General features: G+C 36.4%; 2 protein-coding genes across 3 annotated transcripts; one reads left to right on the forward strand and one right to left on the reverse strand.

Moving 5' to 3' along the window:
* The first annotated feature begins 741 nt into the window (after positions 1–741).
* Positions 742–11,589, forward strand: LOC120006906 (mannosyl-oligosaccharide glucosidase GCS1-like). The gene is made up of 22 exons (XM_038857026.1): positions 742–1,164; positions 1,274–1,345; positions 2,028–2,281; positions 3,127–3,292; positions 3,536–3,622; positions 3,732–3,800; positions 3,934–4,030; positions 4,237–4,319; positions 4,941–5,048; positions 5,941–6,062; positions 6,202–6,309; positions 6,463–6,536; positions 7,119–7,244; positions 7,822–7,889; positions 8,235–8,384; positions 8,467–8,517; positions 8,699–8,755; positions 9,382–9,510; positions 9,660–9,751; positions 9,871–9,980; positions 10,070–10,133; positions 10,222–11,589. Exons 1-22 carry the CDS (start codon positions 868–870, stop codon positions 10,358–10,360), a joined length of 2,523 nt encoding a protein of 840 aa, XP_038712954.1. The 5' UTR covers positions 742–867; the 3' UTR covers positions 10,361–11,589.
* On the reverse strand, positions 11,387–15,088 carry LOC120006907 (F-box/kelch-repeat protein At1g67480). Of its 2 annotated transcripts, none has more exons than XM_038857027.1 (4): positions 14,938–15,088; positions 13,991–14,060; positions 13,042–13,900; positions 11,387–12,324 (listed from the first exon to the last, which is right to left on the reverse strand). In XM_038857027.1, exons 3-4 carry the CDS (start codon positions 13,569–13,571, stop codon positions 11,697–11,699), a joined length of 1,158 nt encoding a protein of 385 aa, XP_038712955.1. In that variant the 5' UTR covers positions 13,572–13,900; positions 13,991–14,060; positions 14,938–15,088; the 3' UTR covers positions 11,387–11,696. The 2 variants fall into 2 exon arrangements, with proteins under 2 accessions (XP_038712955.1, XP_038712956.1); XM_038857028.1 differs by having other exon boundaries at positions 14,917–15,044.
* Positions 15,089–15,730: the final 642 nt, after the last annotated feature.

A 15,730-nucleotide genomic window follows, 5' to 3' on the forward strand; every position in this document is an offset into this window, starting at 1 on the left:
GCCTATGAAATGAAGCAGGAGGGTAACGATTCTGCAGAGCAAAGATCTATCGCTGGAAACTTGGAACATTATCGACAGTAGTGTTATGTAGCATATATAATGGTAGTTTATGGGAATTAAAGTCTCTTAAATAAAATGTTAAAACGTTTTAATTATATATTCGCAATTAGTGTCATGGAATTTCAAAAACAATGGATTCAAAACTAAAATAATGAATTCTAGATTGTGATTTAAAAAATAATAGAATTTATATTAAAACAATACATTTTAGACAATGAATATTGGGATAAAAAAATGAAATAAAGTTATTCCATTCATTAAATCAATGGAATAAACATATTGAACTCCCATGTACTATCAAATTGATAGGATACATGTCATTTTTGTGAATGCAAATATGACAATCTTTAATTTTTATAGTCAAACATGCCAACAACTATATTTTTAATTTACATTAGTTAGATGGTTAGATGGCAGTCCTGCGCCACTTCATTCAAAAAACAAAAAAGAAAACAAAGACGCGAAAATAAACACAAATATAAAAGGACAAATAAATTCTTCACCCACAAACCCCCGCCAAATATAAAAACAACCGTCTCCCAAATCAACGTCCCTCACCAGAATTATATGACACTAATTTTATTTTTTATTTTATTTTTGAGAATATATGACACCAATTTTACAGAACACTAATTATTTTTTATACATTTAATTAAATTTTACAGTAGCTTTCATGTTGCATGTTAAATCGGCTTGTGCAGTACAGGATCAAGTCTGAAGTGAACCTCCAAAAGATTGCAGAGTAGAATCGAGCCTTCTCCGATCAATGCTTCCGTTACATCATTTTGCATAAATCCTCATCCGAGTATGACCGGAAGTGGTCGAAGAAGTGCACGAAGTAGAACCAAGCCCTCCACAGACGCCGGCGAAGACTGTTCTATCGGTCACACGAAAAGTAACCTGAAACGAAGAGGAGATAGAAGTAGAGATCAAAGTTTGATTCAAATCTTCATTGTCAACGTCAAATTCATGCTCGGTCTTGGCGTGTTTGCTTTATTGATCGTCGGCTATGTGATTCGTACTCTCATAAACCCCGTCGAAGGAGCCGAGATGTCTAGGGTTGTAACGCCATTTCCAGCTCCGAAACTGATGGACCTTCCCATGGTAAGCCTTGCTTCTGTTGTTTATTTAGATTGTACTGAATGTAAGTCTGTGTGTGTGTGTATGTGCCGGTGGATTTTATTTTGAAGAATCAGGGAATTGGTTGTTGCAGTTTCAAGGCGAGCATAGAGAGAGCTTGTACTGGGGAACTTATCGTCCTAATGTTTATCTTGGGATTCGAGCAATTTATGATTCAAAAATTGCATTATACAAAATAGTTTTTGACTAGTAAAAGTTGAATCACGTTCGTTTTTGTGATTTCCAAATCTACTTTGGAACTGTTGGCTATGAACGATTTTGGATTGCAAATTGAGCGTGATTTTTCTGATAATTAAAGCACTTGCAGAACAAGAACAAATGATGAAATGGAATGGGGAAGCTAGCCTGAGACATTTCTTAAATAATTATAATTTCAACAAGGATACAAAAGAATAGGCATTCCTTGTAGCATCTGAGATGGGGTATCAAAAGGTATTAAAGAATCCACATGATTAGCTTGAACTAATTTTTCACTCGTTTAAAAATTGCATCGACACTCGTAGTCATGTATAACTCCGAAACTTTTAGGATAAAGATATAATTGGTTTTTTTTTAACTTTTATGAAATTTTTAACTATTCAGGAATTTTTAAAAAAAAAAACATTTACGAACTTGTTTTGACAGTCTATATGACTATTTTTTTTTTTATCTAATAACTCAATAGAGAAGGAGTAGAACTGTGAATATATCAAAAGTTATTTGCTATGCTTGTCATGCTACTGTAATTGTGATGTGTTGTCATTTATTCATATTGTTGTTTGATAATCTATGTTGCCTCCGATATTATGAGTGCAACTATACTGTGGTAATTGGTTGTCATTACTGGCAGGACTCCTCGATCTTTGGTTGCTGGTTTGATGTGGATTGGTATAAAGGATGGGAGATACTTTGTGCGGCATGTTTGCCAAGACTCAGATGAGCTGAGCAAATATGGTTGGGCACAACATAATGGACGTGATTTTGCACACCAGGTACTTGTTGACCAAGAGATGGTCTTGATGACAAGTTTCTTGAAATCAAAGGGGGAGGGTAGTGGCTATGGGGGAGATTGGGCCCTTCGAATTGACATGCAAAGTGAGAAGTAAATTTTCTGACCTGCTTGTGTTATATTCACTTTGGTGCATTTAGAAAAAGATTCCTTTAATGAAAATTTGTCAACTGAGTGTGACTAAAACTAATGATGGATCTATTGGGAGTACTGAAATGTCCATGGTGTTATTTTGTAAATATTGATCAGACACATGGAAAATCTTACTTCACTTAATAATATAGTCGGGAACCTGAAACGTGTATATTCTCAGTAAATTTCTTGGGGCTGCATGAGTATGTGTAGTAGTTAAGCGTGAGGTTTGAACTGTTTAAGGAGATACCTAGTATGCCATTTATCATTAATATATGATCTATTTGCTTGGTAATTACAAGCTGGTGTTATTTGCTAGGTGCGGTTATCAGTTCTGTACCTTTGAATATATATTCTGCAAGTCAATAAGATTATGTTAAGGGCTCATATAATTAGTTGTTAATCAAAAACAGATCAAAAAAATTTCAATGTTTATGATCTCTTTCTTTATTGTCGATCACTTTTACTTTTCATTTGTGAATGGTGCACAGCCTAAGGTATAAAGCTAGCCTTAAAGTCCCCTCAACTTCTTAAGAGAGATCCTTTTGAAATTTAGGCATCAAGAGAGTGTCACTTGAATAATTTTTGTCAAGTTTATTGAAAGATGTGAGCTTCATGTCTTTTTAAGGATACCATTAGTGATTAGAATTTTCAATTTCTCTTTTTTCTTAGTGTGTTTGACATTATCTATTGACGATGAACTCACTTAATAAAATATCTGCATTGTGCATTGCCCTTTTGAAATTCTTATATGTTCAATAAATGCACTTAGAAATGTATATGCTGCTTTCCTGGTCAATTCACAGGTTCGCATTGGATGAAGATACGTTACATATTTTCTTCTATTTAGCTGATGAAGATGAAATTGTTCTAAGTGTGCGTAAAGAGATCATAGACTTTCGTGATAATTCTCTTTTGGCTACTGGTTCACGAGCAGAAATTGGTGGTTGGCAGCTACATCTAAAATCAACGGTAATGCATGGACAACATGTCTTCATGGAAACAATCCAAGAGTTTGTCCTTTGTGTTAAATTTATCTGCTGACTTTTTTAATCAAAATATTGATGATAAAAATAAGACGAGTAGTGCATTCTCTCTTTGGCTGTACCAATTGATAGTTTGTGAATTTATGCTTTTTATAGTTTGAATTATTGTCTTCCCTTTTATCTTGGTATGTTATACAGACCTAACTTCTTTATGTTTTCCTTGGCGCAGGATGGCTTGGAGGTCCACTATGCAGGTTTCAAGACACCTCATATTCACAATCTATCAGATCTTGTCCAGCAAAATCTTGGGGCTCAAGTGCGTTACATCATTACATGTCCATTTCCAGCTCTGTTTTCAATACTGTTTTTCCTTTATATTGCCTCAGAAAGTTAAGTCTTCATTTTGTAACCATGCATGCTTCCAGGTGAGGATGTTTGGTCGGCTTCAGCTATCTGACTCCTCTGATGATTCTCCAAACATATTAGTTTTTCAGGTATGTTTTCATGTAGCCACTGTACTGCTTATCTTAAAATGTTGAGCTTCAGTAATCAAGAATATGACTCTCCCATCTTTGATTTTAGTCATTCATATTTTTCATCCCTTGGGATTTGTTTGCTCTCATGCAGATTTCTGGTAGGATTCCGTTTAGAACAGATATTACTTTTGTTTCTGGAACTGACAAAAAAGAGCCAAGAGTTGGAGACCGCGTAAACAGCCTTACAGGTTTCTTTCGTTTCGATTTCATCTGATTAGCTTTGTTTGGTTATCTTTTCTTTGAACCACAGTTTTGCCTTCTTGCCTGCTGGTAGTTAGAATATTTCTCTTATTTGCGTGCATGTGGACATCTTTTGGTCTTTCCTTGACTTAGTTACTATAGATTGGCATCTAACAATCGAAGTTCTGTGTTTCTCTTCCTGACATTTTCTTAGGTGTCATGCTAACTAATCAACTTGAGGAGAAGCAGAGGGAATTTGAGAGAAAATTTGAACAGTGCTTTAATTTGGCTGACAAGGTATTTGTTGTTTATCGAACAAGTGTGGCATTATCCTCGGTGTGTGTACTTGTTGGTTCCCATAGATGTCTCTTGCATAGGCATATAGATGATCTAATTATATATCAGATTGATCTCAACCATGCTTGTAGCAATATGGAGCAATGTTTTGGAATGATGAAGCTGATTCAAAGGTTGCCATCATCTTTTTTTTCCTTGATGATGTTACCTATGGAGCGAGCCTTGTTCTTGTAGTATAATGTATTCCCACGCATCCTTTTATATAATCTTATCAATCGAGTGCCACCTTTAGATGTGATGGGATTTAACTTGTATAGATTTCCTTTCACCTCCACATTACGCTGTGTGTTGTTATATTGTGAGATAGTGGTGGTGTGGGATCTCAACTAATTTGCTGATTACACTTTAGTTACATCTGAGATATAAACTCTATGAACACATTAATTTTACCCCGGGTAAACTTTAACAGAGGAAAGTAACAGGGCATACTGCGTATGTAAAGAAGCTATGTTTTCCACTTGGAATCAGATCCTCTGTCTACTTGAAATGATAATTCTGTGCATTTAGAGCTTTACTCTGTTTGAAACTAAGAATTCTGAGAGCATTGTTTTGTCTGTTCAGAGTGATTCTGATTCCATGATTGTCGGTAAGGCTGCTATTGGAAACATGTTGGGCGGCATTGGCTACTTTTATGGCCAATCAAAAATTTCACAACCCGGCAATTTCAATGTAAGTAACATACCCTTTTGTTTTTTGATCTTTTTTTGTGTGAAATATGATTGTTTAGTACTTATTTTGGTATGAGATGCAAGATCTTCAAAAGAACCATGTAATTCGTTACACGATATACCAACCAATGTTGGATGTTTAATGACACAACTCATGTTCACTTGTCGTCAGCTGCTAAGTCGGATACATAGTTAATATGTGGTTCTTGGTTGAATGGCTTAGTTATGCTTTGAGACATTGACTGTAATCTTGTGGGAACCATGAACTCTTATACTTTAGATGACAGGAAGTTGTTAGAGACTTAGAGTGGAGCTTGGGTTTAATGCTATTTTGTGTTGGTGGCTTGGTGCCATATGAATGGAGATTGGGATTAAGGTTTAGTTTTTATTGGTGTCAGTGTCAGATAAGTACGACCGATGTCCGATGGAGTAGAATCCCATAACTCGTTTCCAACTCTCTTTTGGAATAAGGATAGAGAGACTAAAGTAATGAATCTTTAAAGGCGCTTTGAGTAGTCACGTCTTGTATAACTAAGGATTAATCATTTAGTTTCAGTTACCAAATGAATTGTTCTTTTTGTTGTTGTCTAAAACGGGGAAGGGCGATTAAATATCAAGAGAGGGAAGGAAAAGGCTATAAAATAGAGAGATTGCAGATTGTAGGTGGTGATGATCAGAATCGTCAGATGTTAGGTGCTCGTTGTCTTCCCTTGACTCATATTAGCATATTTGCACCTGCAGCTGTGCATAGTCACTGTACAATGGCAGAGTTTTGCTTGATGTTGTTTTTATTTTCACTCTTTGCAGGCTAGATGGCTAATCTTTGTATTAACTTCTAGTTTTCATGAATTTGTTCATCTGAAGAAGCCATACATGGGCATCAATTCTTGCAGGTTAAAACTCACGATAATTTCATTTCATATTGGCCCGCTGAGCTTTACACAGCTGTTCCAAGTCGTCCAATCTTTCCAAGGGGATTTCTTTGGGATGAAGGTTTTCATCAACTGTTGATCTGGTCAGTTGTCTATAATTCATCTGTGTTCCTATACAATCAAATTCCCCGTTGCCTGTATCTTTGAGGGAATATCAATGCAATTTTTAACTTGAGATATGATTACCTATAAAATTTCTAACCAATTAAATTTGGGTAACAGGCGTTGGGATATTCATATAAGCTTGGATATCGTTGGTCACTGGTTAGATTTGATGAATATTGATGGGTGGATTCCTCGTGAGCAAATATTGGGTGCCGAAGCTTTAAGGTAACATTGGTTACATTGCTCAGTACATGTAGCAAATATAAGGCTAAAAATTTAGACTAAGGTATTTTCTTGGAGGGTGCTGGTCCTCTTGGACCTAGGTCTTGGTTCAACAGCGGGAGCTGGGAAGTAACAGATTTCTTATGGTGATTGCAGTAAAGTTCCAGAGGATTACGTTGTTCAGCATCCCACAAATGGAAATCCACCAACTTTTTTTTTGGTTCTGCGCGGTAAGATTCATCTCAAAAAAACTTGTTGCAGATTACGAACTTATTATTGCATGGCAGTGTTTCCCCATGCTGCTCCAGTCCTTCTAGACTGAAGAGAACAATTTCTTTAATTATTGGAGAATAAAAATTACTTTTTTTATCTGATACTTGTGCTCCTATTGATGTAATTCCATAAACAAGCCAATTTTTTATTTTTATAAGCCACATATACAAGCAATTGACCAACTCATGATTAAAAAAAAGAAGAAGAGAAAGGGCTTCGCATTAACAAGTATTAGATTTGAGTTTGCTGTTGTTCAATCGATACATTACAAACACAATACATAATAGACTTATCAATAGGCTTGGTTAAATGGTTTTCACTTCAGTTCTCTTTATCGACCCTCTCTTTTGCTAACATGTATGATTATTACATTTGGGATCATTATTGTTCAATTGTTCAATTGGTCTAATGTGAATGATATATATATATGATATCTGCTTCTTTTTGTTCATCCTAGATGCTTATATGATGAGATATTCTGTTTCTCTGCATTCTGTATATGCTTATATGTCTGTAACGTGACACTTCTCTTCCTCCAGAATTAGTTGATGGCTTGAAGAAAAACAAGTTTACTGCCAATGAAAGCAGAGGCATACTAGACTTCCTAGAACGGGCTTTTGTTCGTCTTGAAGCATGGTTTCACTGGTTCAATACTACACAGACAGGTAAAGATGCTGGATGCATGTTAATGTGCCCATAAAGTTTATCATGATCATCTCTTGAAACACATCTCAAGTTATTTACTTTCCAACAGTTGTCACATTCACAACGGGAATAGAAGTGTTGTAAGAGAAGCGCTTAAGCAGGGGATTGAATCGTGACCGTCTTGTAAAAATCCAATAAAAGTTCTCTGAACTTCATTTGTTATAACTGGAAATGAAAAGGTGCTTGCTGATTATAAAGGGACCATATACACCACTGAAATTGTTGGTTTTAGGCCATTTTAGATAGAGTAACATTTTTGCGCCGCATAAAATACATTTTTCTTCTTGAAAAAAAATAAAGAAGTAAAACGACACTTAAAAGTTACTTCAATTTTGTTTACTTCAATTTTTGTTTGTCAGAAAAGTGCCTCAACTTTTTCAATGATTGAGAATGTCTCCTTTTATTTTCTGGTTGCAGAGATGCAGGGTATTTGATACACTGTTTTAAAGTGATTCAGGATATTTTGAGCAGCTAAACTGCTGGGATTGCTTTATTACTGATTTCTAGAAAATTCTTGGATTATCTTCATGAACGCAGGGAAGCAGATGGGCAGCTACTTTTGGCATGGTAGAGACAACATGACAACTCACGAACTAAATCCTCAGGTTCCATTTGTGGTATCTTATATTTATTGGCAACTTTTTGAAGTACAAATTTTCATTTGAACTATTTGAGCACTTTTGAGTAAAGAGCTATTTCCAGGTGATTTCACGTACTGGGGGGCTGAGGATATTATATGTATGGTTAGCGGTATAGGATGTGTTATCTGCTGAATACTTATCGAGCAATTTTTCTTGGCAGTCCTGGAAGTAATTATTTTAGTATCTAAATATCTGGAAATCTAGTTTTCACTCTTTTCTATCTATTTGTTTACTTTTTATGAATGTTAAGCTTACTCAATTATGATAGGAGACACTGCTATTTAGCTTACCTGTTTGTGGCACCTTCAGACACTGACCTCTGGGTTGGATGATTATCCTCGTGCTTCACACCCAAGCGAAGATGAACGTCACGTAGATCTTAGGTGCTGGATGCTTCTTGCTGCAGATTGCCTTCATTCAATTGCAATGTTGTTTGAGAAGGAAAGCAAGTCTGGAAAGGTATAATAATGGGAACAAGTATCTGGAGACATGCCACCAATCATTTGCTTGCTAAATATCCCATAAAATTGAAATGATGCAGGAGTATGGTTCAACAATTAAGCTGCTTTCAGATTTTGAAATTCTGAATCAGGTTCTTACTCCATATCTAGCTACTGTTATTGTTTCCCATACCCTTCTGGTTCTTTGGATATTTTACCTTGACAGTGGAAGATATGCTACAGATATGTTCACTTAGATGTACACTAAATCGCATGCTCTATCAAAAATTATAATTTGATTTCTTACAGCATCCATGCTTCATGTTTCACCAGATGCACTTGGATGAGGGATATGGAGCTTATTTTGATTTTGGAAATCATACAGAAAAGGTATACTGTTCTTATCATTTGTATTTCCAGAAAATGGTGCATTAATATGTATTTGTTATATGCTCGACATGATCTGTCAATGATGCATAGAGTAGTCAGTGGCAAATGTTATTATTATTATTACTATTATTGTTGTTGTTCATCAAGTTATTATGGATTATACTTCTGTCTAAACATTGATGAATATTTCTATTCATTTTTTCAAAAAAAGGAAATGAATATAGCCTGCTCTTATTTCCCTTCCCCATCCTGATTGTTTAAGTATAAAAAGAAAAAGTCATTAAGATCTTATTTATCGTATATCCATATGTGTGGAGTGACTTATAGATGGATTCTGTGACTCCAAAAGTCACTTAGAGATTGATGAGTCCTTTGTGGTCCTCCGTGCTCCTATCAGCTGCATCGATGTGTTGGTGTGTGTGTTCTGCTTCCCCTTTCCCCATTGCTTCACTGTTAAAGGTTCTGGGTCTAGAATTTGTTTGGATTGCGAGTAGTGTAAGTTTGTAATAATAAATTCAATTGGAATAGACGCTTTTTTCTCCACTCAATCCATAATGAAAATAATTTTGTAGCCTTTTTGCAGAATAATACTTAACAATGTTTAAGTATTCTTTTTATTATTATAGGTTCGTTTGAAAGAAATGAACGCACCTCGAGAGCTTGTTCGAGAAGTCTTAGAAGTGCCAGAATTGAGGCTGGTTCCTCATGTCGGTTATGTCAGCATTTTCCCATTTATGGGGAGGATCATCCCTTCTGTAAGTTGCGTGGAGCATATAATTGTGGGAAACACTGTTAATCTATTTGCTGATGTGCTTATCTATGCCACCATGATACATGGTTTGATTTTTTTTTCCCATCCCCTTTCTTTGGCCGTATCATAAATCTCTCTCACCGATATGCTTAGGAATCATGGATTCTGGAAAAGCAGCTTGACCTCATATCCAATAGAAGCATCATGTGGACTGACTATGGCCTATGTTCTCTGGCCAAAACAAGGTGATTCTGAATCTTTATACTCATTTCTTATTTTTCAAAGCGTCCTAAGATACTTGGAGATTATGTTAATCATATTTGGATGAACTTTAATTAAGCAATACTCTCTTTGTTCACTGCAGTACATTATACATGAAATACAATACAGAGCACGACGCACCTTACTGGAGAGGCCCAATTTGGATGAACATGAATTACATGATTCTTTCCGCGCTCCACCATTACTCCAGAGGTATAAGCCATAATCATAAGCTTGCTTTAGTCTTGTTACAGAGTTGTTGTTGCTTGCTAAGATTTGATATTATGGACTAAATCTTGCAGAAGATGGACCATATAGAGAGAGAGCCAAGGTCATCTACAATGACCTCAGGAGTAACTTGATTAGGTATTGCGAGCATTCTAACCAAGTAATGACTACTTATCTCCTTATAGAACCCATCATGTGATTCAAATATTTTGCTCCATTGCTGCAGAAATGTGGTCCAAAACTATAACCAAACAGGGTTTTTCTGGGAACAGTATGATCAGGAGACGGGTAAGGGGAAAGGCGCACGCCTGTTTACAGGTTGGACAGCACTTGTGCTATTAATCATGGCGGAGGTTTACAATTAGGCTAGAGCCTGTCAAACATGGTGTGTGTTTTTTTTTTGGAAGGTAAAATTTAGAATAATGCTTGAGACGTCCAAAATATAATCACTATTTCACCTCAATTGGTGTGTTATGATAAATATAAATGGTTATTTTGCATGACACATAAATTTGGAGTAAAATGGTGGTCATATTTTGGAGTATGAAGCAATACTCTAAATTTATTAAAAAATGGAAAACGATACATCACGGAGGGTCGGAGCCAATATAATCCCATACATTTTGCATCTCCAACACACTATGGGGAAATTGGGAATACAACCAGCCTAAAACAGGTGGTAGTTTACTGTATTGTAGTATTAATCATGCCGGAATTTTATTGTATTGTTGTATTCCATTCGGAGAATTGTTGTTTACATCTTTCAAACTGTACTAATCTCTTCATGGTTCTTGTTATAAAACCTGCAACAAGATACAGCCTTCACTATTTTTTAGTTATGCCATATAAACGATATCAGTACAGTAAGCAATCACAATGGTAAGTTTTTGTCGGGAACAACAAAATGAGTTGAAAGATGTGTTTTGTTGATGTGGTTTAGTATTTTATTAATGTGGCCGGGACAATAAAATGTATTGGTACAATGATGTAAATTTACTGACTTGATTTTTGTATAATAGAGGTAGGATTCAGTATTAATTTTGGATCAGCGTGGAGGAATGCAATGTAACGTGAGCAATTAGAAAGAGGCCAACAAATAGGCCTTATTGGAGCACAAAAAATTTTAATGGGCAAAGAAAAAATCATTTTTTGCCTTCCATGCCCAAGCAAATGCACATCATTGCATTTGCTCTAACCACACCAACATGTTCTCGAAAAGTTACAATTTTACGGTGCTTTGCAGCTCAGGTGTTTGATTATTTGCCTCTTCCAGGGTGAAATTTGAATGTGTATGAAGGCCATCGCATGATCAGGAATGGTGGAGAAGAAACTTCTTCCCTGGCTTAAATTCTACACAGGCACAGCATCAGAGCTTCCATTCAACAATAATATGACTTCAAACAAACAATACTAACATATATTTTGCACATTGCTGCCTCAGCTACACGCAGAATGCAAGGTAGGCAAATTGACCACAATGCGTACTAGTATGAAGCAGAAATCCATAAAGCTTATTTGACACTGAAAAGATAAATCTGGTAGCAGGTCTTAAACATCATGACAAAACCACAAATTAAACATCTGCAACGGTTTAGACAGCACGACTTGACACTGAAAAGAGAAATCTGGCAGGCAGGTCCAAACATCTGCAATGGCTTAGAGTGATAGAAGATCCTTTAAACTTCTGATGACGGATTTTTTTTACGCTTTGATAGTCACACTGCACAAGCACAACCCAGATGGCTTGATCTCTGTAGTCTTCCACTCTGAGCCTGGTGCTGCATTGGGATCATACGACAAAGTACAATAACCAGGCTCTTTCTCAAGTGAGAACAACAGAAGTTTCCCGTCCAGAATTCCAAATCTAAATCCGATACATGAGCTCCCAGTTAGAGGAACAGGCACCATCTCCCATGAATTGTCCTCTGGATTGAATATTGTGAGTTTACGCTGGTTCTTCCACTCCATACAGAAGAGCTTTTTCCCCAGCACAGCATGGGCAGTGACCATGACGCAACCATTCTTCATCTCACACCAAGTATGCCTCTCAGGGTTGTACACATCAACAAACCTCGAGTTTCCTATTGTGAAGCTCGACCTTCCACCCATGATATAAAGCTTTCCCTCAAAGCCACAGGCAAAACAACCCCACCTCGGCCGGCGAAGGCTCTCTATCAGGGTCCACTTATTGGTGTCAGGGTTATAGACCTCAGCACTAGATAGATTGTCACCGTCCATCCCATATCCCCCAACAGCATAAACGAGGCCACTAACCTCAGCACAAGCAAAGTCATAGCGAGCTACATTCATGTTTGCCAGTTTGCACCACCTGCAATCAATAATCCCTTGTTACGGCAGCAGTAAAGAAAAAAATAAACAACTCACATGCACAAGGATAATGTATGCTTGTTACAACAGCAGTCTATAAAAGGTTAAACAAATCTCATGCACAAAGCTTATACAGTAGAGGTAGCATCGGGGAAGCGTTGTTTCCAGGTTTTGAATTGTAACCCTTAGATTTAAGCGAAGCAAATTTACCATTATACCATAGGTTCCTCTTTCTTACAGCAGCAGAGAAAATAATAAGAGTATCCCACAAGTTCACATCCTACCGAAAAACTAACCTTGTTAGGTTCTGTAATTACTGTTAAAGCCTTAAAGGAGTAATAGATTCTGAAGGCCATTAGTCTCTGATATATCCAGTGAACAGACTTCCATTTTCTACTGGATAATACATCAACAAATGGTTTCTGTAAATAGCACAACTAACTCAACTGAAATGAATCAAGATGGATGGACCAGATTTATAAGCTATCAAGTGAAAGCACAAAGACATTATTTATATATTTCCTGACTCTGAAAATACATGATATTATGATAAGTCTACTAGCTGAATATGCCAGAGGTTCATAGCAGGCGAAAAATATATCCAGTATCCTACTCGCTACTATCCAGAACATGCCTTAAAAAATCATAACTAATATACCCCAATGTTGAGATTACATAATCAGCAAAAACATGACAGCTCATGTACAGAAAAACAAACCTGTTGAGGCATGGATCGTATTGGTGAACACCTGAAGAGGCAGAGCTAGTCCCACCGATCACCGAATAGCCAGCCATGACAAGAAGCTTTCCATGTAGAGCAACAACTCCAAACCCAGCCTTCACAGGACCAGGCATTGGAGGAAGAGTACGATGTTTATGTCCCAAACAATCCAAAACCTCCCAGAGGCTATCCTTTCCATCAGGATTCATTGTTAAGACATAGAGCCACTCCTCAAGCAACCCAGCTAACTTCCGCACCGTGATGAATTCTTTGCTTTGAATAAATGCCCTCCATTTCTTGCTAACAGCACCCATAGATGGGAAACTAGAACGAGGAGCAAGTGCAAGGCAATACTTTGCAACATCATCAGGAAGTCCAGGTAGAAGGGGGCTTTCCAAACCATCAGTAACCTGAGAATTGAGAGAAGAAATGCTTTTTGAACGAGCTAGGGTATCCTGCTTGGTCGATATGGAGAAACACATATTCGGTTCACTAAGCCTCTTTTTTCCAGTCATAAAGCCGGGCATTTTTTCTAAATCAAGAGAGACTTGGATGGTGATACAAACAAACAACTTTATTTTGCTCAGTCTATCAAAACTTCCGACTGATAAGACATTTGATTAAAGAAATTCATGATATCCATCCCCTATAGGGATTTTACGAGACCAAGGCATAAAATCTGTTGTTGGACGGATCACTTGTGTGGTAAATGCTGACGAATTTCTGTGTTTTGTCCAGTCTGATTCATATTCCACACCAGAAGTTTTGCCTTTAAAATAGTTCCTTGGTGTCGTACTATGCAAATAATATTTCAATCCTCTGAAACAACCTTTTCCGCCACACATTGCCCGAATATCTATACATATAATCACAGAAAACTTATCAAAAATGAAAAGTACGAAATCTCTATCAATTAATGAGTTAGAGAGATAGAGGAAGTTCATACCAGCCAAGGCCATAGAATTTAGAAAGATTTAGCCCCCCTTAACATCCATTGTATTAAAGATTATAACTATCTGCACAGTAGTTTGAAAGAAGTTAAATCAGCTCTCACATCACCAAACATTGCAAAACAAAAATCAAATTGCAAATATGATAATTTTATTGTCAAACATGCCAACTATATTTTTAATTTACATTACTTAGATGGCAGCCATGCCTTACTTCATTCAGAAACAAAGACAAGCGGAAACAAACACAATACAAAAAGACAAAAGCTTTTAATAATACTCCTAACGTCCTTCAAGCATAAATAAATTGCTCATCCACTAAACCCATCAAATATAAAGAAAAAACCCATCTCCCAAATTATTAGCATAAGATTTGCAAACCTCCATCCTCCAGAAAAGCAGGGCATCTGTAAATATCTACATAATTTAATTGTAATCATTCACCAGCTCATCATATCAATAACTAAGTATATTTTATTAGTCCTTTATTAAATAAGGGACGGATCACGTCTAAAATCTTCACCCAACATCACAAAAACAAATTTTAAAAGCACAGATTTAGATCTAAGTTCGATAAAACTGCTTATTAAACAATAAGTCTACCATCGGCAAAATTACACCAAAAATGGAGATCAAAGCAAGAAAAGTAAAGTATAAATTTCACAAGCGCGGCATAGAAATCAACGTCCTTGTCGCTGTAAACGACTCACGAAACAACATCAAAAACCAAATCATTCTGATAAACAGTTTCCCTCACAGCTAACACAAAACCACAATACAAGCACCACCCGATATGCAAAGAAATCAAAATTAACATTAACCCGATATGCAAAGCATCAACAAATGTTGAACATAGATCTGACGGGAACAAAATTCAAAAATGAAAATGAAAACGAAAAACTTAGACAAACAGAGATCTGACGAGAAAAGATAGAAATCTCACCCGAAGAATAAATTATCCGAATAGCTCGAGCACGGTAAGAATTGGTGAGATAGATAATATGAAGAGAGAGAAATTTGACTGGCCGGGTTGAATGAGAGAATTCCGTGGGCTTAAAACGGCCAATTTATAGGGACAGGGAAGGATAAAACTGACGACACAGCTGAAGCCACGACAGACGTCGATTTCCTGCTTGATCGATCGATGATTGGGGGGTTGTGCGCGCTCTCGAAAAAGGGAATTATAAGATAATTATAAATTTTAATACTAATTTTCTTAATTTCTATTTTCTTTGTCCTAATCTAGGGAGAGAATGCCATGTGTCAGTTGCTTTATCCATGGCCGCTTGATTTGGATGGGGCCTACCATGTTCGGACTCAGTTTTTTTCTTTGTACTAGTATATTTTTAAATTTTAATTAAAAAATAACATGCTTTTAATATTTTTACCAAAATGACATTTTACTACCAATAGTGTATTTATCTTGAAAATTAGATATGTGCTACTGCCAGTAATGGTGCCAAAAAATCGATACTAGTCTTCCAGATCGATTTTGGGTTGGACAACAACACGTGTTTACAAAATATTTATATGTCTGGAAGCGAATTGGATTTTGGACGTAGTTAATTGATAAAATTCATATTGGTTTAAGTCTAGACAAGTAAATTGGACAATAACCTAATCCGGGTTAGGATCCGAACAAGTAAATCGGATAAAATTTCATTGTTTGGTCATGGACCTAGTTTTAAACCGGACAAAACTTTTGTGTATGGATCCAGATTTCAGACATATAACTT

This window comes from Tripterygium wilfordii, chromosome 10, assembly GCF_013401445.1.
Source record: "Tripterygium wilfordii isolate XIE 37 chromosome 10, ASM1340144v1, whole genome shotgun sequence".
Lineage (NCBI taxonomy): Eukaryota > Viridiplantae > Streptophyta > Magnoliopsida > Celastrales > Celastraceae > Tripterygium > Tripterygium wilfordii.